Source organism: Chionomys nivalis, chromosome 23 (genome assembly GCF_950005125.1).
Source record: "Chionomys nivalis chromosome 23, mChiNiv1.1, whole genome shotgun sequence".
NCBI lineage: Eukaryota > Metazoa > Chordata > Mammalia > Rodentia > Cricetidae > Chionomys > Chionomys nivalis.
The window spans coordinates 34,938,322-34,962,662 of record NC_080108.1 but is presented as its reverse complement, the minus strand read 5'-3'; the positions used below and the strand labels follow the sequence as shown (position 1 = coordinate 34,962,662).

The window sequence follows — 24,341 nt, the reverse complement described above, 5'->3', positions numbered from 1 at the left end:
CAGGGGCCTTGCAACAAGCCCCTCTGGAGGGCACTTCCTCCTCCTGCTCCACCATGCCCTCGGCCAAAGCGCTCTCCTGTGTGGGTGTGGGGTCTGGCTGTGGCGACAGCAGCTGGCAGGCAGTGCACACATTACTGAAGGGTGGATTGTTGACAGAGGGCACAGATATACCCATGAGTTCTGGGATTCCAGGCACTCTGCCAATACCGTGCCCCCACCCCACTCAGGGCAGCTGTGCATGGGACCCAAGGTTCCTATTACAGTCACCAAGTGGACTGTGAGTTGTGGGAGCTGGGTAGAGAAAAGTCTGAGGTCAGCCTTTGCCAGATCTTGGCTGTGTAGGGTAAGCAGGTCACCTCACCTCTCTGGGCTTCTCCTTCAGTTGTCGTGCAGACAGATGGTACCAACTTGTCAAGTCAGAGTGTGGAATCTAAGCCGGGCAGTGGTGGCACACACCTTTAACCTGAGCTCTCTCTTGGGTAGGAGGCAGAGGCAGGTGGGTCTCTGTGAGTTCAAGGCCAACCTGGTCTACAGAGAGAGCTAAGAGAGAACTACACAGAGAAACCCTGTTTTAAAAAAAACAAAAAGAGTGTGGCGTCTAGAACCCAGCACACAGTAGGTCTAACTCTTTCCTCCCTTCCTAACCACACTTCCTCTAGCTCTTACTGACCTACAGAAGACACTGGAAAATCCACTCCCAAGTAGGCAGCAGCTCTTGATTTAGCTTTAATAGGGAGACACAGGGCCTTCAGCAGACTTGAGACATCACCGGAGACCCCCAGTAAGGACCATGGGCACTCACGCAGAATCTCATGTCTCATCCAAAGCTTGCTTTCTTCTAGATGACTCATCCCAAGGGGATCGGGTCCAGTGGATGACGCCACAGTGAGACATCACCCTGCCTGGAAACCCTGGATGCAGGAAGAGGAGTTGGGCTTCCTGCTCACCAGAGCCCCGCATCATCTCAAAGTCTACAGCACTGTCTGCTCAGGTTCTTCTGGGCATCCAACATCAGAGCCCCCACCCCCATACCCTCACTCTGCACCCTGAGCCACACAGCCCCTCCTTCCCTCGGTCTTTGGATGCAGCCTTCCACTCTGGCCTTCCATCAGCATAAGGGCCTCAGATGATCTGCATGTTTACTAGGTTATAGTTATCCAAACCTCAAACTTGGGGGCTGGGGACATAGCATAACTAGTTGGTATGAGGACTTGGGCTCATTTTTAATTCCACAAGAGGAAACCCCACAAATTTTGTGACCTCATCCTAGATTTGAAAATTCAGTCTCTGGGGCTGGGGCCAAGACCTCTGCAAACTTAGCAGCTTCCCAAGTAATTTTGAAGATCACTGATTTGAAGGAAAAGACGCATCCTTCCAGCTTGTTCTTGCCCCCACAGGACCTTTCTTTATGCTCACTCTTCATTTCCTGTTAATAACTATCTGAGAACTAATTAATTGGTTTCCTTATTGCCAAATCACACTAATGCAATTATCCCTGACATTGCATTTCTTGATTGCATCTGTCACAGACCTCTCACACCAATTATATCCATATTTCCAGGTCTAGCTCATCACCAGACACCCTCCATGAGTCCAGCAGACACGAGAGTGGTCACTGCTTTCTGTCTACAGAGCCAGGAAGATGTGGTAGCAGTTCGGTAGCTATCGGTCACTGTTAGCCTGTCTACCCTGAAGATAGGGGGCAGGGTCAGACCTCACCTTGAGCCGCGTGACTGCAAGCAGGCAAATCTGATGATTGCAAATACTTGCTCTTGCCCTGACTCCTCTTTAGAGCCCGTCTCAAATTCAATTACACACCCCCAAGAGCTCCAGAATCCTCTGCAAAGCCCTAAGAAGCACAGAGGCAGAGGATCGATTTTCTCTGGCAGGGAGATGTCTGAACAACCCCACAAGCTGCTGGTGAAGGAAGGGCACTGGGCTCGTGCCCAGGCCATAAAGCTATGAACATGGGGTTTAGAAAGAGACTGTGAGACTCTTAATTCAAAGAACAAAACTTTCAATCTCTCACACTGTGGAGCTATCTAAGGACAGATAGATTTTTTTTTTTAACCTTTGCTTTCAAGGACCATCTGGACACTCACACATGCTACACACACACACACACATACACACACACACGTTCACCAAATAGCCTGATTCTGGAATTTGGCTAATATGCTCTGTATCTTACCAACAAACTTTGTTCAAATCAATACTCAATCTCAGCCTAGCTGAAAGAAATCAGGGTATATTGCCATTCATACAACCCTTGCCTGTGGGGAGACCTCTGCAGGCACTGGAGTCAGAGGTCTCCTCCCTAAGCTATTTTGGCTGTTTTCTGCCTTCTTCACAGACACCCACCACAGAAGGGTCTGTTCGAGTTGGGGGACATATTGAGAAACCTGACTGCTCCACCTTTGGTGAAAGTTGAGAGAAGTCGCAATCATCAGAGCTAAGGACAGAGATACATCTTACCTCCACCCCAATCTGAGAAGGTGCTGCCTGTACTGACCCAGGTTCACTTGGGAGAGAGAGAGAGAGAGACAGAGAGAGACAGAGATAGAGAGAGAGCAGAGACAGACAGACAGACACACACACACAGAGACAGAGAGAGAGACAGAGAGAGAGACAGACAAACACACACAGAGATAGAGAGAGAGACAGAGACAGACAGACAGACCCACACAGAGATAGAGAGAGAGACAGAGACAGACAGACAGACCCACACACACACACACACAAACACAGAGAGAGAGAGAGAGAGAGAGAGATCCTCTATGATGGTTCCTCTGCAGTCACGGTGTGATTCCCAGCCTCTCTGGTCATGGCAGGGCAGGTAAACATTAGCTGCCTGTCAATGCACAGGAATAAGCAGCATCAGAGGTGTGCACGAGGCAGAGAAGCTCTGACTCTGGAAATCCCTGCTGAAACTTTCTCCTGGCATTGCCCTGTTCTTTCCTCCCATCTTCGTCCGACCCCATCATAAAGGCAAGGGATTCGGGGCAGGTATGTCTGCACGTCCAGAGAGCGTGACAGTTGAACTCCAGAAGGCGATGTTTTGAGAGCTTCCGGCAGGGTGGAGACACAAGAGCTGCTCTCACAGTAAACCACAGTCAGGCCATGTGTCCTCTGAGATGGTATCACATTGCAAATTCAGGGCACAAGAGCTGGGGTGACCCGAGGGTCTTCATTTCCACAAGATTCCCAGGTGAAGTCATTGCTGCTGATCCAAGACCAGGCTTTCAGTGGGAAGTATTCAGAGCACAAAGAAGCGAGTACAAGAGAGGCGATCGGAAGTCAAAGTGTCTGTAGGCAAAGGGCTGCCGTCCTGCAGATTGCATTCTAGGCCAGCCTGAACCACAGGTAAAAGCCCATGAACTGGGCGGCTCGGACCTTCATGTGCCTGGCCTCATCTGCTCCTGATGACCCTCTAAGGGACAGCATATCCACCTCCCAGCATCCTCAGGGAAGGGTTTGGAGGAAGTGTACAGGACCAACCTGACTGGGAGTCCCATTGGTATGCTGGCTGAAGCTGGGCCTTGCACCAACCCCGTTCCTCCTTGAGGAGACATTAGAAACACTGTATGCCAGTCTTTGTTTGAGGTATAGGAGACACTAATGTGACCATGACAGGCAGTGTTTCCATTGGGCTGACTGCATTACAGAGAAAGACACAAACCGAGTAAATGTTTAACATAGGAAACCTTTTCGAGCTCTCGAGAAACACAAAGCAAGGCAAGGGGAGGGCTAAGAAAGGATGATGGACGTCACTGTTTTATACGGTGTGGGTCGAAAAGAGCCCTCTGACCAGGTGACATCTGAGCAGAGAGTGGAGAGGAAGGAATGAGCGTGGTTGATATGGACAGAGGTTCTAAGAAAAGGAACCAGTGTGGAGACCCCTTAAAAGAGGGGCAAGAAAGCAGGGTAACAGGACCCAGCTCATTGCTTTCAGAGACAAGGGAAAGAACAGGAGACAACCCATCAGCTCATCATCACAACTCCAACCTGGTTTTAAAGATTATAAAGCTTTAGTTATGCAAATAAATTTGTGAGTGTTATGCCCAAGAAGTCCAGAAGAGAGGGAGTCAGATCCCCTGCAGCTTGAGTTACAGGTGGTCAGGAGCTCTCCAAAGTGGGTGCTGGCAATCAGACTCTAGGGCCTGGAAGGGAAGCAAGTGCTCTTAACCACCGAGCTATCTTTCCAGCCTCCTTTTTTTAATCTTAATTTTTAAGTCTCCTATTCTTCTCTTTCTGACTGTTTGGAGGAGAAATTCACCAGTTGTTTTTTAAGAAATAAAAATAATCTTTTTTTTCTGTTAAGGGAGAGATATTTTAAAACCACTGAATGGATTGTTCCTTCCCTGGCCTTTTATTGATACGTCTGCTCTCCTTCCAGTTCTAAAATAAGCACTCGTCTGCACTGTGTGGATCCAAAGGCAACACGCTGCAGAGTAGACAGGGCCAGCAGAGGTAGCCTGGGGTCACTTAGAAGCCATTAGACCTGGGGAAGGGACCCCTGTAGTCCTGCCAGCCAGGCCTCACCCATGGCTGCTTCCTCACAGCCCAGGTGACTGGGCGCTCAGCAGTGGAATGTGGCAAGGGCTGGAGCTAGCCAACGACACATTGCTGAGTGAGTTCCAGGTCTCTGGAATGGAAAACCAGCAGCTTCCTGTTACAGAGTGTACCCACGGTTCATGCCTGGTGCATGGGTGTGGGAGAGTCATAGACTTTTCATCCACTTCTGTCTAAATACACAAAGAAGCAGATATGTTTTTTGGGCAGGTAAACATTTTTAGGGACTAGGGCAAATTTATATTGACTTATGTTCTGCTAGCTAGAAGGAAAAAGGAGTTCAAAACAGCATTAAAAGGCTTGAAAGAAGACAACCAATGAGTCCATCCACCAAGCCAGTGAGGTTGCCAGGACATCTCTAGGTTAGTTCTTGCTAGAGCTAGGTACCTTGGAGAGGCCCGTGTTACCTTAGAAGTCAGGTCTTAGTTGTGGCTTCCTGGAGGGCCTTAAACAGGCTCTGACTCTCTCTGTCTCTGTCTCTGTCTCTGTCTCTGTCTCTCTCTGTCTCTGTCTCTCTCTCTCTCTCTCTCTCTCTCTCTCTCTGTCGTATCTTTCTTCCCACCCTCAAGCAGCCTCAGGCTCAGTCCTTGCAAAGGACGGGTGGGGGTGGGGTGGGGGGAGTGGGAGTGGCGGGGAGTTGGGGGAGCAGGCTCTTCAGTTGCTTGCTCCACTGCTTGTAACTGGGCTCAGCTTGCAGCACCTTCTACTGTCAGCAGGAGACCGCTCCGGAAGCACCCAGCTCAGAAACACTACTCTAGTGTAGGGAAACGAGAAAAAGCTGCAGCAAGGGCCTGGAAGAGCATGCTGCACCAAGGGACCATGCTGGAAAGAGCAGTGGTTTTTATCTACCCCCTGCCAGGCCCTGCCAGGCCCTGCTAGGCACTGTTACAGACGTGAACAGCTTGCCCACCTCACACGGCCCACTGCAGTGCCAGGTTTTCCTGGGGGAAAATGATCTGCAGCTGACTACATATTCAATGTCCGGACGCCCCGGGTTCCATCAGCACAAGACACAGTAGACACATGGTAAATAGTAGGGGAGGCAGGAGGGTCCCCAGCTCTCTCAGATGTGTGTGTAGCTTGGGGATGGGGGCAATCTAAGAGGTTGGCAATAAAGACCATGGAATGGGGTCGAAGTATTCTAGTACTAGCTCTACATGGACTTGGCCAGATTGCTGCCTGATCGTGAACTACGTTAACAGAAAGGCACGCTGGGATGGTCTTATCCACCTGTGGGGCTGGTCCAGGGACTGCGGTGGTGTCGGCCAAGTGCTATCCTGATTCTCTGATTCTGTGAGCCCAAAGCAAAGGCTTCCTAGTAATAAGAAATGATTATCGCTGTGAACAGCTTGGCGGGAGGGGAACTGCGGCAGCCCAGGCTGGTTCTGGTGCAGCACAGCGTCAGGCCCTTGCGAGCTTCGCATCACATCTGCGCATCTGCGAATCCAAGCCTGGAGGAGGGAGGCCTGGGTGCCAGTTTGCACTCAGGTCCTTGGAGCCTGGAGCTCAAGGCAAGCCAGTCACATGCCTCCTTAGACACATGCCTTCTCCATCTATACCATGAAACTGGGAACACATGGCCTCTAAGATCTCCCCTGGTTCAGGTATCCCAAGTTTCTAGGCTTTATAGCCACAGACCATGAACGATGCAGCCATCCCAAGTTAGCCTGCTTCTTTCCAGTCTAATTTGTTACCAAAATGCTGTCTTTGCCTCTGGGGCTTGCCTTCCTAGGTCTCTGATTAGCTAACCACTGAAGTCCACACGCCGGAAGGCCTGAGTACTCTGGGACTTTGGCAGCCTACGTGTTTTGACGCAAACAAACCAGCCTTCCTGGTCTGAAAAGAATCAGGGCAAATCTGCATGAAATGAGGACTGTGCCCCGAGCAGCAGCCAGCAGCACAGGCGGGAGGACAGGAAGGAGGACCTGCCAGCTGGGAGGCACATGGACCTCACTGGCCCGAAGCACAGGCAGGGCTGACCCACCGAACAACAATCACGGCAGTGGGGAAAGGAGATGGTGCCCAGATGGAAGGAGAGGTGGGCAAGACCACGTAAACTCTTTCTGGAGACAGGCTGGATCTGGCAGCAACTGAGAAGCCCTATAAGAGATAAGACGGACCATGGAGGATGGCCAAGACCAGGGAATGGGCTCTGAGGAGAGGGCACCTCAGGGTGAGCCAGCCCCAGGCCTCTCTAGTTACCAACAAAGTGAATTCTACAGTCAGCAGCACAGATCAGGAATCGGCCAAAAGCTGAGTTGTAATTCTATTCCTGTATGTACCACCTGAGAGACCTGTGGAGGTCCCCAAACTCTTTAAGGCGACCATCGTTGCTGACCAATTGCTCCTTTTTGGTAAGTTAGGATCAGGATCACAGCCTCTGACAGTGTGAGGATTAGAGGATTCTTACATGCTAAGGCTTCCGTACTGGGTGTACCTCTCTGAGGCTCATGGGTAAGACCCTGGGTCTCCAGGAGGTAGCACTGGAAGGCAGTGGAACTTTTAAGGGGTAGGGCCCTCAGGGTGTATCTTCAGAAGGGAACACTGATCTCTTGGAGTCAGGTTTTGTGGGAGAGAGATGATATGAAAGACCGCGTCAGGCCCTTGGCCCCTCTCTGGCTTCCTGTTTGGGGATGCCATCCAGTATTTGCTTCTCAAACACTCTGCCGTTGTTCCATGATACAGCCAGTGTGTGTGGAGGGGGGACTTGAAAGAGCCTGCAACACGATGTCTGGATTTTTAACTTCCAAAGTCATAGACTATATAAATCTCCTTTCTCCACAGGCAGGCTGCTTCAAACACAGTCTGGAAACAGCACATGAATCATTTGGTGTGACTCTCATTTCTGGAAGTTTCTGGATTTTTCTCCACCTTCTCCTTTTCCTGAACGGCCAATACACATCCAAACCCTTCTCAGGTCTCTCTTCCTAGGTGGGACAGAGGAAGTCACCCACACCACCATTTCTGCATGCTTATCCACTAGAGAGGCCAAATGGTTGTGTGTCATGAGTAGCCTGTGTGAGGGACAGGCCTCCACCTTCACACAGACAGGTGTCGAGCCGTGGCCTCGCCAGAATGCAGGTTATCAACTCTGTGTACCCTATACTTGGTCACCCCCGTCATGTGACCTCAGCTCACATGCAAGATCCAAGTGCTTTTGCCACAGCTCTGTGAACACAGCTGGTGTTAGTCATTCTGGTACTGTAACAAACACCCACAATGGTCTTATCACAAGGAAAGTTTATTTTGGGTCACAGTGTGGTTCCGTGACCCAATGGCCCTGGTGCTTTTCAACCTGTGGCAATGCATCATGGTGACAACATGGAGTGGGGTAGAACTGCCCACTTCACAATCAGAGAGCAAAAGAGAAAAAGAGGAAGGGGTTGGGGCCTCACTGCCTCCTTTGAGGGCACACCTTTGGTGACCTGAAGACCACCCCACAGAGCACTCATGATAAGAAGCATTCAGCCAGGGTTCTGCTTTGTTTTGTTTGTCTTACTTAGAAAATTATCAGACCTACAGGAAAATCTAAAGAATTATACATCCACTTTAGTCTTTTCCTCTCAGGAGGCACTCTCTCTCTCTCTCTCTCTCTCTCTCTCTCTCTCTCTCTCCCTCCCTCCCTCCCTCCCTCCCCTCTCTCTCTCTCTCTCCTTCTCTCTCTCTCTCTCTCTCTCTCCCTCTCTCCCTCCCTCCCCTCTCTCTCCTTCTCTCTCTCTCTCTCCCTCCCTCCCTCCCTCCCCTCCCCTCTCCCTCCCTCCCTCCCTCCCTCCCTCCCTCCCCTCTCTCTCTCTCTCTCCTTCTCTCTCTCTCTCTCTCTCTCTCTCTCTCCCTCTCTCCCTCCCTCCCCTCTCTCTCTCCTTCTCTCTCTCTCTCTCTCTCTCTCTCTCCCTCTCTCCCTCCCTCCCCTCTCTCTCCTTCTCTCTCTCTCTCTCTCCCTCCCTCCCCTCCCCTCTCCCTCCCTCCCTCCCTCCCTCCCTCCCTCCCTCTCTCTCTCTCTCTCTCTCTCTCTCTCTCTGTGTCTCTTTCTCACACATCCCAAACTATCTGAGAATGTTGCTGACATCAAGACACTGCTTCTAAGTATTTAACTCGTATCTCCCAGGGAAAAGGACATGTTTTTCTATAAGTCTACAACCATGATACTGATAGGAAGTCGTGATATACCATACATGCCACATTCAAGTATCCCTGATGCCTGCAGAATGCCTGTGTGACTTCTGCCCACCCAGAGACCAATCAAGGAGCTATCAGTAGACTTGTTTGTCATGGTTCCTTGGTCAACTTTCTCCTTTTAGTCTTATTTATCTACCATATTTAGTTGATTTGGTCTTTTATGACATTGACTATTCCAGAGATGCCAGGGCTAGGCTGGCGAGATGGCTCAGTGGTTAAGAGAGCTGACTGATCTTGAGGAGAACTCAGGTTTGGTTCCCAGCATCCACTGATAGCTTATAAACCATCCGTATCTCCAGTTCCAACGGATCTGGCTCCCTCTTCTGGCCTCTGAAGATACTGCATGCACATGGTACACAGACTTACATGGAGGCCAAACACCCAAACATAAAATAAAAATGAATAAATCACTATTATCATTATGACCGTGATTATGATTAAGGACTGATCTGCAGAGGGTATGATGGCACATACTTGCAGGCTCAGTACCCAGAAAGCAGAGGCAGGAGGATCTTGGATTTGAGGTTCAAGTTATTTAATAAGACTCTGTCTCAAAACAAACAACCAACCAAAACCACTCCACAATGAGGACTTACTTGATAGTTTCCTCATGTAGGCAAACAATTCCCATCAAATCCATCTTCCCTTCTGTCTTACACCTGCCTTGACAGTTCTTACCACCGGCCAACCTGAAGGGTCCTGTGGCCTCAGAGGACATGGGACTCTATACATCCCGAAAAACTAAACTGATATTGTTAATCAAATAACATGTGTTTAACATTGAAGGAATATTTTCAGGCTCTGGGTAAGGAGGGAGGAGTAAAATTATGCACTCTCTTGGGAAGCATTTTATCACTGTGAAGAGATGTCACCATGAGAACTCTTATAAAGGAAAACTGGCCTGTAGCTTCAGAAGTTTGGTCCACTCCTGTCAGGGTGGGGAGCATGGCCACAGACTGGCAAACACGGTGCTACAATGTAGCTGAGAGTTCTACATCTGGATGGGCAGCTTGTGGACTCGGCCCCTCCCTCGTGGGATGCTGTGGTGTTAAATACTTTGACACGAGTCTAGACTGTGCTCATCAGGGTCAATGATTTCTGTAATTGTCTTATTTGCGGGGTGGGTGGTATATGTTCATGCATGCGTGTGTATGTGTGAACACCGGTGTGAAGTACTGTAGTCCAAAATCACTCCCCATCTTTTGGAGTAGGGTCTCTTGATCTTGCTAATTGGCCTAAAACTGATTGACCAGCAAGCTCTATGGCTCTTCCTCTGCCCACTCCCAGCCCCTAGCCCTTACTCCAGAAGGCTCTATGCCTCTTCCTGTGCCCACTCCCAGCCCCTAGCCCCTACTCCAGGAGGCCCTGTGCCTGACTTTCTTTTCTTTTCTTTTTTCTTTCTAACATGGTTCTGGGAATTAAACTCTGTCCTCAGGATTCCACAGCCAACATTTTGCCTACTGAGCCATCTCCTCGGCCCTGTTATAATTATCCATACTGTGTGACGCCGTTGTGAGGAGCTGACTTCACAAGCCCATATGGAATCGTTTCTCACCTTCTCTTCCTACAGTAATATAGGAACCGAATGGGGTAGAATAACCCCAAATTTGTCAATACTGTATATGGTGTACGCCTGAGAGTATTGAGAGCGCCCATGGAAAGAGGGACAGACAAACCATTCTGAAGCTGTGGGGGCTTTGTCTGCAAACACAAGAGAAGGTTTGTTTGCCTTGGGAAAGGGGCACGAAGTCATGAGTCACTGTAAGGTTTCATAGGGGTGACTCAGGGCTCCTGTGAAAACTACGAGTCCCTTGCTATTGTCTAAGCAAAAATGGAAGCACAAAAGCCTGACCAAGTTTTTTTTTTCTAAATCACATGGCCCATTATGCCCAAATGTTCTATGAATACACTGTCCATCCCCTCCAACAATGTGACCACAAGACAGAGTAGCCATTGAAAATCAGTCCTGTGGCTGTTGGTAAAACATCACTGGGCAGCTGGCCATTAGGCCTTGGGGCACCTTACTGACCAAACTGGTCATGAGGCTCAATTCCCACTACATTTGTGGCAGTTATGAGGGAAAAGGGCCTCCCTTCTGCCCCCGCCACCCAGAACTGTAAGTAGCCATCAGGAAGCCTAGGTAATGAATGGGCCTCGACCTGCTGAGTCCCGATCTGAGCTGGGCCATCAGATTAGGCAGGGCATCCCACCACCTCAACAGTGGCAGCTAAGAGGGACACACGGAGGAGGCCTTCTGCCAGTGTAGTTTGGAGCAGAGCCCTCATTTGGGTTAGCATTTTAGTGATGGTGTGCCTGTGACTAAAATATGGACATTTCTGTGCACAGCTTTGGAAGCCAATTGTTCTGAGTTTGCTCATATTTCTTAGTGAACCAAAGCACTGCCATGCACTGGTCCTTGGTGGGGCAAGCCACCTGTCTGTCCCCGCGGTCAGCTATGCCCTTGGGAAGCAGGTAGATGAGCTTAGGGTGAGGCAGACACAAGTCAGGCTTTGGTGTTGGGTTGTCAAAATAGGCAGTACCACAATTCCTTGTCCAGTCCAGTCTTCTGCATCCTACCTGTGATATCTCATTGAAACCTTACAGATTACTGCTATAAACATGACCATTTCCGTCTCACAGATTTAAAAAAGAAAACCATGTGGTTTATCAATACCAAGTAATTTGCCCAAAGCCTGGATTTGAATCCAGATCCGCCCGCCAGTGAAGCCTGAGTTACTGCACAGAACTGCTTCCAACTGACAGTCTTCTGTCTTGACCTTCGCTCCCTCACATAAAACAAGCCAACCATTTCACATTTGTCCAGTTTCTTGTGTCTCAAATTGAGCGATAAAGGTATAAAGAATGGCCCAGATGACTTGACAGCTAGCGAACGCTCTGTAAATGACCCTTTCCCAGAGGCAAGGCTGAATTAAGAAACGAGAGCTTCTGACCTTCAGCCAAAAATCTTGCTGGGTGGTTTGGCTTTGCAGACTGGCTTCAGGAGATTCACAGAGGTCTGAGCAAGAGGCCCTCGTGAGGTTGCAGCCCTCATGTCGTGAAGGTAAATAAAAATGAGCGGGGAGCCGGTGCTTCAAATCTTGATCAGGGAGAATGTGTGAAAAGCGAAACGTAAACCAAGCCACTATCAAAGCTGAAATTTGGGCTCCGACTCCCCTAGCTTCCTCTTTGATGTATGTGTGTGATTTCATGTGCTCGGCACTTGAAGCTTTTCCATGTGTACAGAGCGCTGTATGTGTGGAGAGATGTAGGCGTATTTATACTAAGACGTATACACACTGAATGATGACCCAAATAAGCCTCCGAGTCTACCTTTCAAGAGTCTCTAGAGAATTAACCCAGGGGGTAGGCAGTAATATGTGAACTGTAAACATTCTTGCATGTTGGCAGATAACCACAATATGAGTTCCCCTCCAAGAACTGAGAAAGAGAAGAAAGGGAATAACACAAGGGCAGAAAAAAAAATGCACTAATCAAATCCATAATCAACTCTGATGACGGAGCAGAGATTCTAATCAAAACACAGTGGAGCAAAGCGGCAACAGGTTGCAGGCTTGGAGCTGCGCTCTTCCCAGGGGCCTCGCCCACGCTTTCTTTTTAAACATCTAAAACACTCGCACAGGATTTCAATCACTTCTAATTATTTTTCTAAAGAAATAAGTTGCAGGCTGAACACTAGCTTCTAAAAACAGGAAATATCAAAGTATTATGTGAATCATCTCTTCCTCCTGCAACTACTGCTTCTTAAGAAAGAGGCTAACCTCATCCTCAGATAGCCCAAGAGTGCTCCTTTATCTGACGGTTGGCCGCAGGCTTGCACACTAACACAGAGCATGTGTCGAAAATGATTACTTACACATGGCCACAGTTCACAACACACGAGAGATCAGAACAGATATTATAAATGGTCCCTCTCAAGGAGGCCCAGGTAGCACAGCAGCAGAAAGGGGGTCAGTAGGTACTGCTGGAGGTTGGGATGGAACTGCAGGCCTGTGGGGTGGTCCAGGAAAGGAGTTGGAGACTGACAGTGGGACTTCCTCTAACAGCTATTGGCTTGCAAGTCTTCCATGGTGAGAGAGACCAGGCATGGAGTAGGGAAGACGAGGGAAGACTCACTGAGTAAATGGAATTACTGTGTGAGAAAATAGGAATGGAGTGTGGTGTCCTTGAATCTCAGCACTTGGAAGGCAAAGGCAGGTGAATCTCTGTAAGTTCAAGGCCAGCCTGGGCTACACAGTGAGTGAGAGACCCCATAATGGAAAAGGAAAACAGGAACGCTTTGCCCTCTAACTACCACGTCAAACACTCTAAAACACAAGCTAACAACAGTCATTGTTGTTGCTTCCCAAGAGTTGGTTATGAGCCAACTTCTGGAAGAGACACCCTCTCCCCAGTTTCTCGCCACTGGCCTGTATGCAGCCACCGTCCAATAGAGGCCAGCACTGAGCATCCAGTACTTCAACCGCTGAGCCTCTGCTCTTCCTCACACCCTGATGAAATGGAAAGCACCAGATCTACAGCGTGCACTTGGGCTCTGCACCCCTGCAGGGCAGCTTAACCTCCGCTTCTTTGTTCTTGTTCGCCCCCTGTCCTCCTCACTAGCCACTCTTGTCCACTCTTGGGGCGCAGCCCATCTCCTGCCTCCCCTGTGAGCCGCCCTGGTCTTCTCCAGCCCTTGAGACACTAGCCGTCCTTCCAGCATCTTGACTCATCATTAGCTCTCCCAGTGTCGCCCTCTCCTGGATACAGAAGTCATGTCTCCTAACTGGGATGTCTCATCCCCAATTCCCAGACCACCAGGTCTTATTTGTCCTCAGCTCTGCCACAGCATAAAAGGGGGTGATGGAGAGTGGGCGTGTCAGTGGCCCAGCACCTGAGCTGGGATTCCTGTTCTGCCACACTGGACAACGTGGATCAGTGGTGACATCTATGGTCAGATAACACAAGGTCTATAATTGACCAGCAGCTGCTGTGGCTTTCAATGTCCATCATCAGAGTTAAGGGGTTTAGATTCTAATGCTGTTACCTCTGCTGCTCCCAAAGCCATTTAATCTTGACTTCCTCGTGTGTAAAATGGGGATAACTATTAATATTGCACCAGATTGTTAAGAGAATAAAAAGAGTTTGTTTTTATGCAAAACACCCAGAACAATCCCTGGCACCTAGGAAGTACAAGCAAGGGTGCTGTCTTTACTTTCTTGTTATCTTAGGACATGGCCCAAAGCACCACACCCACTCTAAGTGTTCCTGTGAAGACCAATGAAATCCCGTGGAAAGAGCCCGGCACATCAGGCATTCCACAGGCCACCCTGCCCCCCATCCTCTACAGACTGGACCTGTGCCAGGCAGAACCAGAAGTTTGTAAACACTTGTGAACAGTTTGACACCTTCCCAGAGCCCTGTCTTTTCTCACTTAAAGGATACAAAGCTTTTCTTAATACAATTCCCGTGGTTGCTTGTGCCCATTTTTGCAGACAGAAGCACTGAGGCCCAGAGAAGTAGTTAATGGACTAGGCCACTCAGCTAGCATGCGTCAGACACAGGATACTGCTCACAGCCGATGCTTTGAAACCTGTGCTGGTAGTCATACACAACCCAGCCAGCCTCCTGCCAAAAATCCCCAACCGAGGGCTCCAAGATATCATTTGCCACTGAGTTCATCATTTCCTGAGTCTCTTCTAATGATAAACATTAAGTTTGGGACCAGGAAATTACCAGGTGCCAAGTCAGCCAAGGTCCTCAAGCCATAATCGAGGGACTTTTCTGGAAGGTGAATGTGCACTGTCTGTCACCATGGGGATACCCTGTTCAAAGACAGTGAAATCCTTTTGCCAAAGCCCCTTTGATGTCAGGGTGGGGCCATGAGTGTGTGTTACCTAGAAGAGCCCCTAGGAGACCCAGGGGCTGGCAAGGAGGGGCCGTCTGGGAAACCAGGACTGTCCGTTGGAAGGTGTCCAGCTCCTGAGCCACCTATCCAGATCACCCTCGTGATGCAGAGGACCCATGGAGAGCAAGGGAGGTGGAATGTGGGGTGGTGGGGACAGTGGGGACAGAAGGGAAGCAGCGCCTCCGGGGAATAGAGCCAAGTTAGCCCCTCACGGAGAAGTCCAAAAGTAATTTTTTTAAATGGTGAATTGCCTTCCCAGAGCCTGCCCACTGCAATCCACTGACAATGTTTGTCAAATAGGCAATAACAGGCAGCAGTCTGGCTATGAATGAGCCCAGCATCTGCCTTCCCACTCATTCCTAGGGTCCTCATCATCAGGCTCGAGGGCATGGGTCACCTTCTCAGTCACTGTCCACTCACTCCACCCCCACTGATGAAGGAGGCACCCGGGGCTCACCCTCACTTCACAGCCCTCTGGCTAGGTCCTGAAGCGCTAAGAAAGAGCAGAGCACACAGCCTAGCAGAGCCAGGGCCCAGGAGCACTGGAGGAGATCTTGCCTTCCTCCCACACACCATCAGTCAGAGCTGACAGCTTCCAAAAATGTTTAGCAAGTGCGGCATCAAGAGGGACATGCTGATGGGCCTGGTGTGGGAGTCTGTGTGGGGAGGGCTTTCTCTGACTCTGCGTTCCAACAGTCTGTCTCCAACCAGCTCCTAGCTCCAAATCCTCCAGCAGAAAGCTCGGAATGTGTCGAGCGTTAAGTGAGACCAGAGAAAGCTACAGAAGGTAGAGACGGTGAGCAGAGAAGTAGGTGCCCAAAAGGTCAGCTGGTCGGCTGCCACTTCTCCCACACCAACCTCAAACTGCCTCCCTCTCTGGCTTCCCGAGGCCTCTCCTCCCCTCACAGGGACAGTCACATCCGTCAGGTCGGCCTGTCCCTAAAAGTCCCTGCTGACTGGCAGCCAAGAAAATACAGCATGCCCCTGCTCCCTCTTGCCAGAAGAGGAGGAAGGCACAAGGCCAAGAGAAACTGATTGGCCCTTAAGGATTTCCTTAAAAGAGATTGCCTGGCCAGGGCCTGTCACCCAGCCCAGTAGGGGAGATGCCTCCTCTGCCAGGAAAGGTAGAAGTGGCCAGTCCTCTTCCAGGCATTCTCTCATCCTCACCAACGTCTCCCTAATCACCAGAGCCACCAATACTGGCAGCATAGATTACCCAGGAAGGAGGGGCTTAGCTTCAGCAGCCATTCTGAGACAGCCAAACCACCCCTATGGCAAAGGCAAGCCCACTCCCTGGCTGCTCCAGCAAGCTAGCAGTCAGTAGCACCTGGCCAGCTCCTTTCTCCCTACAGATGGACAGGAACAAGCCTTCTTCAAGCCAGGAGGCGGGCAGGTTCTGAGCAACCACCTTTGTCCTGGATCTCATAGCTGGGCCAGGTGGTATCCAGTCTAAAGGGACACCAGACCATCCCTTTATGGGTTACAACACGAGGAACTGACAGACACACATCACAGTAGCAGATACCGTCTCATTGGAGTCAAGCACTCAGCGGTCAGGCCCTAACATTTCCAATGTCAGCATGTGCTTTTTGAGACCACCTCTACACCTGCTCCAAGCCCAAAGAAGCTGCAGGCTACCAGCACCCCTTAGCTTTGCAGAGCTCCTTAGGCGGAACCTCTGGCACCCTGGCCACACCCACTGACCAGTGTATCTATCCTTCCAATCTGCCAGCTAAAGGGGTATGTTTTTTCTTTCCGACTACGTTATGGTAGCCTCTCCTCCAAGCAGCCGTGGCCCTCCCCGGTGAAAGATCACCCATCATCACGACCACCCCAACAGTGCCCAGGAATACACAGCACCTCTCACCTGGGTATCGAACCCGTTCTCCAAAGAGCTGCTTTTCCGCAATGGGAGCCCCTCCCCTGTCGGCTCCTGCAGTCCCTGTGATTTCAGGGGGATCTGGCTGGTGTAGGCCGTCTTGCTCACCTCCACCTTGCTTCCCAACTTAAGGTAGCAGGGCTGAGGACCAGTCCGGGCCGGGGGCACGTGTAGGATGGGCGCGGCGCTGTGCACGGGTTTGGGCAGTCCCGACTTCATTTTGGAGGCTACCAGGATGGCCGGCATCTTCTCCCGGGGCTTAGGCTTTCCCAGCACGTCCCTGGCAGCGGCTGCGGAGGCGACCGCTAAAGGCAGCGCGGGCAGCCGAGTAGGCGCCGGGCCTCGGCCCACGAGGCGCCCACCAACAGTAGAGGGAAAAAAAATAAGAGCAAAATCCCCAGGTTGGGGAGCTGGTGAAATCCTGCGAGCGCACCGGCGGGGTGGCGGACTGGTCACTGCCCTCAGCGGGTCCCACCTGCGCGGATGTTGCAGCGGGCGGCCTGCTCAGAAGCTCAGGGACGGCCGCCTCTGGCAATTCCTTTCCTGGGAAACCGAAGCGTGGACGCCCATATTAACTTGTCATTGCATCTCCGAAGTGAGGAGGCTCCTCAGGAAAAGACACAGACTAGGGACGCACACGTCGCGCTCCGGAGGCTGCGGGTGTGAACTGCGGAGCAAATGAGCGGAGGATGGGGAGACTGAGGGCGCACGGAGCGCAGGAGGTCTCAACCGCGAGGCGGCTGTCACCCTGCAAGCACGCCGCAGTGTCTGTCACCCGTGCCGAAGCTGTCGCTCTGCAATCTCCACGGAAAGGTCTTGTCTGGGCGTGACAGCGGATCACCGCTGTTCACAAGCCCCTGGAACATGCGGCACCTGAGCGCCTGCGGATCTGCCCATACTCCGTGCTCTCGAGAGCAGCACGGCGGTGGCGGTGGCGGTGGCTGTGGCGGCGGGGCGCGGGCACCGGGACGCGCAGTTGGCCCGGCTGTTTGCGCCGCGCTGTGAGGCGCTGAGCTCCCGAGAAGGCAGCGCGGGCTGCAGGGCTGGACGCAGGGGAGGATCGGCTGCGGCGCGCGCTGACAGCCCGGGCCGTTCCCGCGTGCCCATTGGTTCGCGGCGGACCAATCTGCGGTCGCGACTCGCACTGCAAGGGGGCGTGGCTTCAACTCCCGGGGCCGCCACCGAAACTCTGGGGCCGCGCTTGGCCGCAAGTACAAAGCAAGCTGGTGGCCGCTCTGCCGCACAGCCCCGGCGCGCGCCTCCCTGCGGGCCGCCACCCCCGCGTCCCCGGAGCCGCCCGAAAACGCCGTTAGAACGCAGATTCCCGCCTTTCCCCGCCCCCCTCCGCCCCGACATGTGTAGGGGAAATCGGTTTTCCTTTTTCAAAATGGCTTGGGTCATCTCAACGGTTCGCGGGTTCCGGAGGCACGCCCCAGCCTCCCTGCACCTTCATCGGGATTGACAGGGCAGGTCTCCTTGTCCCCTGCCTGAAGGACACTCCAGTCATTTCTCCTTTCCGGGCAGGCTCAGGGGCCTCCCAACAGCTTCCTCTGGGATATTCAAAGGTTGCACATTGCACTTAAGTATTTGAAGTATTTATAGGCTGATACAATGGCCGGGGAAGCTTCGCGCCCCAAGACAGCTCCTCCCGCCACCTACCACAGACTGTAATTAGAGTGGCTTGGTGACCCGGGCAGGCTGAGGCCAATCCTGCCCCGGTTTCGTGGTTTCATGCAGGCCTGCCTGCCTGGTTGCTCCTGGGACTTGCCAAGATCACAGATTCCTCCACTTGGAATCGCTGGAGGATTCCTTCCCCTCCGACAGAGTGTGAGGGCTGAAGGGAAAATAGATAGATGGTCCAGGCAGGCTGCTTTGGGGCTGATTGTAGGCGAGACCCATCTGGAGACTGGTTTGGATTTGAATTGGGAAGTTTCTCCACCTTTACAGACCTTCTAAAACTGCCGGTGTCTCATGCAATCAGGTGAAGGTTTGAGTACATTTCTCGAAAAACTCTGTCCCTGCTAAATGAGATAGTGTCTGCTAGTACAGTGGACCAGAAAAGACTGTCACTGTTACTTCTGTGCCTGCCAGCATGCCCCACCATCATCTCTATAAGCCACTGTTTTCTGAGTCTAGGATACAAGTTGTCACTTTGTTCCTACCCTATAGCTTGATCTACAACATCCACAGAGTTAATTTTCAATTATTCAGATGCTATTGGCTACATCCCTGGCAAAATTCTAACGTGACCAGGAATGGTGGTGCAAGCCTACAATTTCTGGTACTACTGAAGCAGGAGGATCCCAAGTTCAGGGCAATTTTATGAGACTCTTGTGTCCAAATAAAAGTAAGAGAAGGTTGGAGATGTCGCTCAGTGGTAGACAGCTTGCTCACTTATCATCTGCAAGAATCTGATTTCAGAGCCCAGCACTGTAAATAAGCACCCTAGTTCTGGATTTGTATCAGGCAGTGGAGCCTTTGGGAGGTAGTGAGTATTTGACCAAGGAATCCCCACGAAGGGATCACTGCCCATGCTCTAGGAGATAGGATGAAGATAGATGATTGCTTTCTGATAGTGAGATGGCAGCCCTTGACAAGAATTTGACCATGACTACAGCCTGGCCTTAGACCACCAGCCTCTAGGCCTAGGAGAAATAGATGTTTGTTGTTTAAGCTGTCCTGTCTACAACATTTTTGCTATAGTAGCTTAAACTAAGACCCCAGACCAAAGTTAAAGTTCAGTTTCAAAACAGCCTCAATGAGAGGTGAGATGGTACTGTCCACCCCCATCCGCTCTGTTTGCTGGGACTTTTTACCCTCGCTGGAGGGAAATGCTTAGTCCTGCTCTCTGAAATTAAATCACAAGTGGTCCCTGGCACTGTGGGTGCACTCTGAATGGCACTCCTTGCCCATCTGAATGACCTCCTATGCTAGTGTCTTGCTTTATTCAACTTATTTATTATTTCAGGCATTCTCTTCTAAAGGAATAAATGTTTTGAAGAAGCATATTTTTGGCTTTGATGAGATTCTTTCAGAACTGAACAGAATGCTACCCAAATTGTTACTGAATGAATGCATGGTGAGATTGCCTTTTAGCAGGAATATACCAAAAGGAAAAGGGCTTGTGCTATATTCCGCCTTGAACTCCAGTTCTCACAGATGTATGAAGGAGTTGTAGAAAGACATTGCCATTATCAGCTGTTAAAAAATTGTGGGACTACCCCCCAAAATCCCCAGAGCTCAAATGCAGTGAGTGTCCAAAGTCTTCAGAGCAATGGCAGAAAAAAACCTTTAACTCTGACATCCTCCACCCTACCCCATCCTACAGAGTGAACACTCCCAGAGTAGGGAATAAGGGACCGGAAATCTGTGTTTTAACAAATTCTTAAGAAGGGCATTTTGATGCGTACTAAAGCTGAGAATTCTAGGCAAAGGAAGTGTGCACCCAGTGCACTTCTGCCCCCCCCCCCACACACACAAGCCTTCATATGCATAAGAATCACAGATTCCAATTCAACAGGTTTCCAAGAGGCTGGGAGTCTGGCTTCCAAATGATTCCCAGGTGATGGCTATCTCTGCTAAGAGTCTGGAGATTCACACTGCAGGCTGTAAGGTTAGGCCACTGTCAACAGAGGTGTAGCAGCTCAAGACCCAGCTGAAGTTAAGTGGTTTTTGTAACACTGCTCTGAAAATCCTCAGGGTGCATCCAGCTAGCAGGAGACAGCAGCCTGGTCCATTGGCAAAGTGTGCCACGGACACAGAAATGAAAGTAGTGACATCTACAATGTGTATTTGCCAATAAAGCAAAAAGTAAATTCCCACTTAAATCAAAATTGCCATCAAAGCCATTTGGGGGGGGGGCTCAGAGACAGTCAAATATGTACAATATAAAACCCAGGACATTCTTTGCTTTGAATTAAAAGCACTTGCAGACTAAGGGGATCACTCAATAGGCAAAGTGCTCTGCAAGCACAAGACCTAAGTTCCTGCTTGTGTTTAAAAAAAAAAAGTGTGTGTGTGTGTGTGTTTTAACCTCTGCCCTCCACATACACACACGCACAGACACACACTTCTGCACACACTTGTGCACTTGCACACTCCAAATCACCCATAGTGTTATTGTTTGGTAAGCAGAGGCTCACTATTCACCTTACCTCCATGTTATCTCTAAGACTGAAGTCTGATGAGGTCTCAGATAACTGAAGCCACACACATCTTCCTGTAAGCTTCCCAATGTCTTCCTCGGCTTCCTCACCCCTTTAATAATTTCAGTTGTTTTTTCTTGCAGTTTCTTCCCCGTTTTTTCCTCTCTTTTATTTTTCCTACCTAAAGTAAAATATCTTACCAATTAGGCAAGGGAGAAAAATTGTGAATGGGAGGCCCAAATGAGGTAATTACAACACGTCTTTCCTATTGAAATCCGATTATGACCAGTTACAAAAATATTCTGTAAGTATGCTTGCTTCCACAAGGCATACTTATGCTAGCATGAGAAAAGGTAACTTTAAATCAATGCAGTTAGCAAGCACTGGTAGCCTGAAGAGTCGGTAGTTCAGAGAACAACAAGCTGTTCTGGAAAGAACATCCCATAATTTTAAAGAACATTTGTCCACTTGACACGCAGTATAGACAAAGATGCAAAACTGAAACAGGCCCTGTTTTAATCCCCAACACTGACAACACTTTCTTTTTGTTCTCCTACTATAAACTTTCAAAATTGCCCAAATGTCAGCCATAGGCCAGTTTGAAACCGACCACCAAAGTACTCAGGACCACTGGATGTCCTCTAGGGGCAAGAGCTGTCTTCCAATCAGGAAGCCACCAACTGTACCCTTCCCTCTTGATCCTCAACATCAGCCACTGGTGGTTAGCTAAGTGGGTACAGGGCTTCAGTGCTGACCTGTAAGTGACCAGCTCCATCAACCCATCATTCATATAGTTACAGACCCCATCTGTCTGACCTCCCAAGAAGACTGCACTGTAAGGAGCCAAAAACATCTTAAATTTCAGCCTATGGCGGGGAGGGGATACAAAGAGAGTCAGCTGTCCCCTGCAGACTCTCATCTGTAAAGGAGAAAGACAATTGCAATGCTCTAAAGAAATACAAAAAGCAAAACATTTTGTAAGTCTATTTGGGACTTTAAAAACAACAACAACAAGATATTTGTCCCTAGTTTCCTAAGGCATAAATTGTCAGTTCAGGACACATATCCCAGGGATGGCACAAATGCTCACTCTCAGTAGTAGCTGAGTGAAGAGCTTACCCATCCTAGACCATGGAGACTCAGACCTTTAGAACCCTGCCTATCTACAGGTAGACTTTACTGTTCTAGTATTGTGGCCGTTTTTGTAAGACCAGCTGTATCTGTTTGTTCTAGATCATCACAGCTGGGCTTGTTAACTGTTGACATTCCCTCAAGGAAGGGGGTAGGGTAGGGAGAGTCACTGGACCTTCCTGAGTATTCAGCCACGCCTCCCAGCCTGTCATCTGCAATTTTGCAGTTTTGCACATGGTCTCAGGGATCTTGGAGAGGGGGGTAGAGTATATAAGCTGGGAAAAGGAAGAGGCTCCATCTGCACAACCATGCACTGGGTCCAGTAGCAGCTGCCTGAAGGTCTTCTTTTAAAAAATGATCTATTTACTTTCATTGTATGTACATTAGTGTTCTGCCTGCACGTATGTCTGTGTGAGGGTGCCAGATTTCCAGGAACTGAAACTATAGACAGTTGTGTGCTGCCATGTGGGCTGGGAATTCAACCTGGGTCCTTTGGAAGGCACTCAGTGCTCTTAACCTCTGTGCCATCTCTCCAGCTCCACTGCTCGAAGGTCTTGAAGCTCCCACCCATAACCACACACATGATCCCTAAGTAAGTCAAATAAAATCACTGGTTCCCCAGGTTGAACTTTGCTGCAACAAAGCTCACATCCAATGAAACAGTGGCTAAAAACAAATAAGAAGTAGTGTAATCGCCATAGAAAACATGTCTTACTCAAAACGTAGACTGGCTATGTTGCCCCTGTAAGTGGAGAAGTGACATCAATGGGAACATGAGCCACATATCACTTCCGCCCTGACAATGGCACTGGTAAACCACAAGAGTCTGAGAGCTCACAATTGCTGGATCCAGGCTGCCCAAGAGTGAGCCTCTGGATGCATGGCCTCAGTGACTTTTGAGTGTCTTATCTGAAGAGCGGGCCCCAAATGCAGGGGTCAAGCCATTGTCTTGTGACTCCCGAGTGAGAACTATTCTGTTCCCTGACATGAAGGGACCCTGTAAGCCAGAGTCAAGTGCAGACTCCTTTGTGAGCTGAGAAAAGGCAACTTGAAAGGAAGGTTTGTTCAAGCTCATGGTTTTGAATGATTCCATCAGTGATGTTTTGGTTCTGTTAATTTGGGTTCCAGGTAGCACAGAACATCATCACAAAGGGTGTTGAGGGCCAATGTTGGTCAGAGTGGCCAGGAAGAAATGACAGAGAAGAGGATACCTCTCAGTGACCTGACTCCCTTCCAACAGGCTGCACCTCTGAGAGTCTGTGCCCTCTCAGTGGTGACACAGGCTAGGGATGAAGCCTGTGACTCACATCCTTTGGGGGACACTTGCCCCCACCACACCACGAAGTGAAGCCCTGTGACTCTGAGTGACTACATGTTTCCTTCAGTCGAGGGGAACTATACCCCATATATATGTGAATGCCATCAGGAAAGCTATTATTTTGTAAGCTACTTTAAAAGGAATTAAAGAGTAATATAAACAAAGATCCATATGTTGAGTCTGGGTTTGTTTAGCAGCAGAAGGACGAGAATGGGAAAAAGGAACAGACCCAAGAACAGCCTGGTTCTAATGGGGACAGGAATTCAGAATCAGGGATAAGCCAAGGATATGAACCTGGGCTTGCTCTCCACCCACTTGCTCCTCACTCCTGAGCTGCAGAATCCTGGGGTCAAGTTTCCTGTTGGGTTTAGGGCAGGATTATCATGGGTTCTGCCTTTTGACAGGGGCTGGGATGAGGGGTGAGTGGTAACTGTGTGAGAGGGTAAGGAGGTAAAGAAGAGACTACCCACGTGGCAGGCTGCGGCTAAGGCTGCACTCAAGGCCGCACATCCAGCCTATTAAATTCAGGGTCTCTACCCTCAGGAAGCAAAGGTGAAAAACAAATTGTCGAATCTGTCCAGACCTAGGCTGATCCCACCTGCAAGCGTTTTTGTTGCTTTTTAAGTTTTAATTCTCCAACTGATTTTTCACAATCCCTCTTAGAGATAAGGAAAAAAAAAAAATATATATATATATATATATCATCAAAGGAAAGTCTATTTCATTCAGTTTCAAACTTCTTTTTTGTTGTTTATTTATTCGGTTTTTGTTTGTTTGTTTTTGTTTGTTGTTGTTATTTTTGTTGAGATAGGGTCTCATGCAGCCCAGGTTGGCTTTGAACTCCCCACATAGCTGAGAGTGACCTTGAACTTCTGATCTTCCTGCCTCCACCTCCAAAGTATTGGAAAACAGGGGTGCACCATCACGACCACTTTTTATGTAATACTGGGAATCAAATCCAGGGCTTCATGCGTCCTAGGTAAGCACTCGACCAACTGAGTCACACTGCTGACCTTCAAACTGGTCTTCTAACAAATTGTCCCTTCTTCTATTGTACCCATTCGTCCCACACATCAGTCTCTACTACCAGAGAGGCCCAGTCAGTGATGCCGACACTGGTAAGAAGTACAATCTGTGTGGCCCAATCATTGAGACTGACACTGGTAAGAAGTCAAATCTGTGAACCTTTCTTACTCTATGCTGGGGACCAAGGTC

The 24,341-nt window shown here is 49.8% G+C and overlaps 1 protein-coding gene across 10 annotated transcripts in view; it reads right to left on the bottom strand.

Moving 5' to 3' along the window:
* Nav2 (neuron navigator 2) overlaps positions 1-24,341 on the bottom strand; it is a 635,485-nt gene that overhangs the window by 332,029 nt on the left and 279,115 nt on the right. For 9 of the 10 annotated variants that reach the window (XR_009056140.1, XM_057756583.1, XM_057756587.1 and 6 more), the window contains exon 1: positions 16,521-17,612. The exons of the other annotated variant lie outside the window; for it this stretch is intronic. Coding sequence is in view for 8 of the 9 variants with exons in the window: in XM_057756583.1 (XP_057612566.1) it covers positions 16,521-16,778 (258 nt within the window). In the remaining variant the exon portion in view is untranslated. Of the gene's footprint in view, positions 1-16,520; positions 17,613-24,341 lie in introns of those variants that run through there. 10 annotated transcript variants of the gene reach the window in all.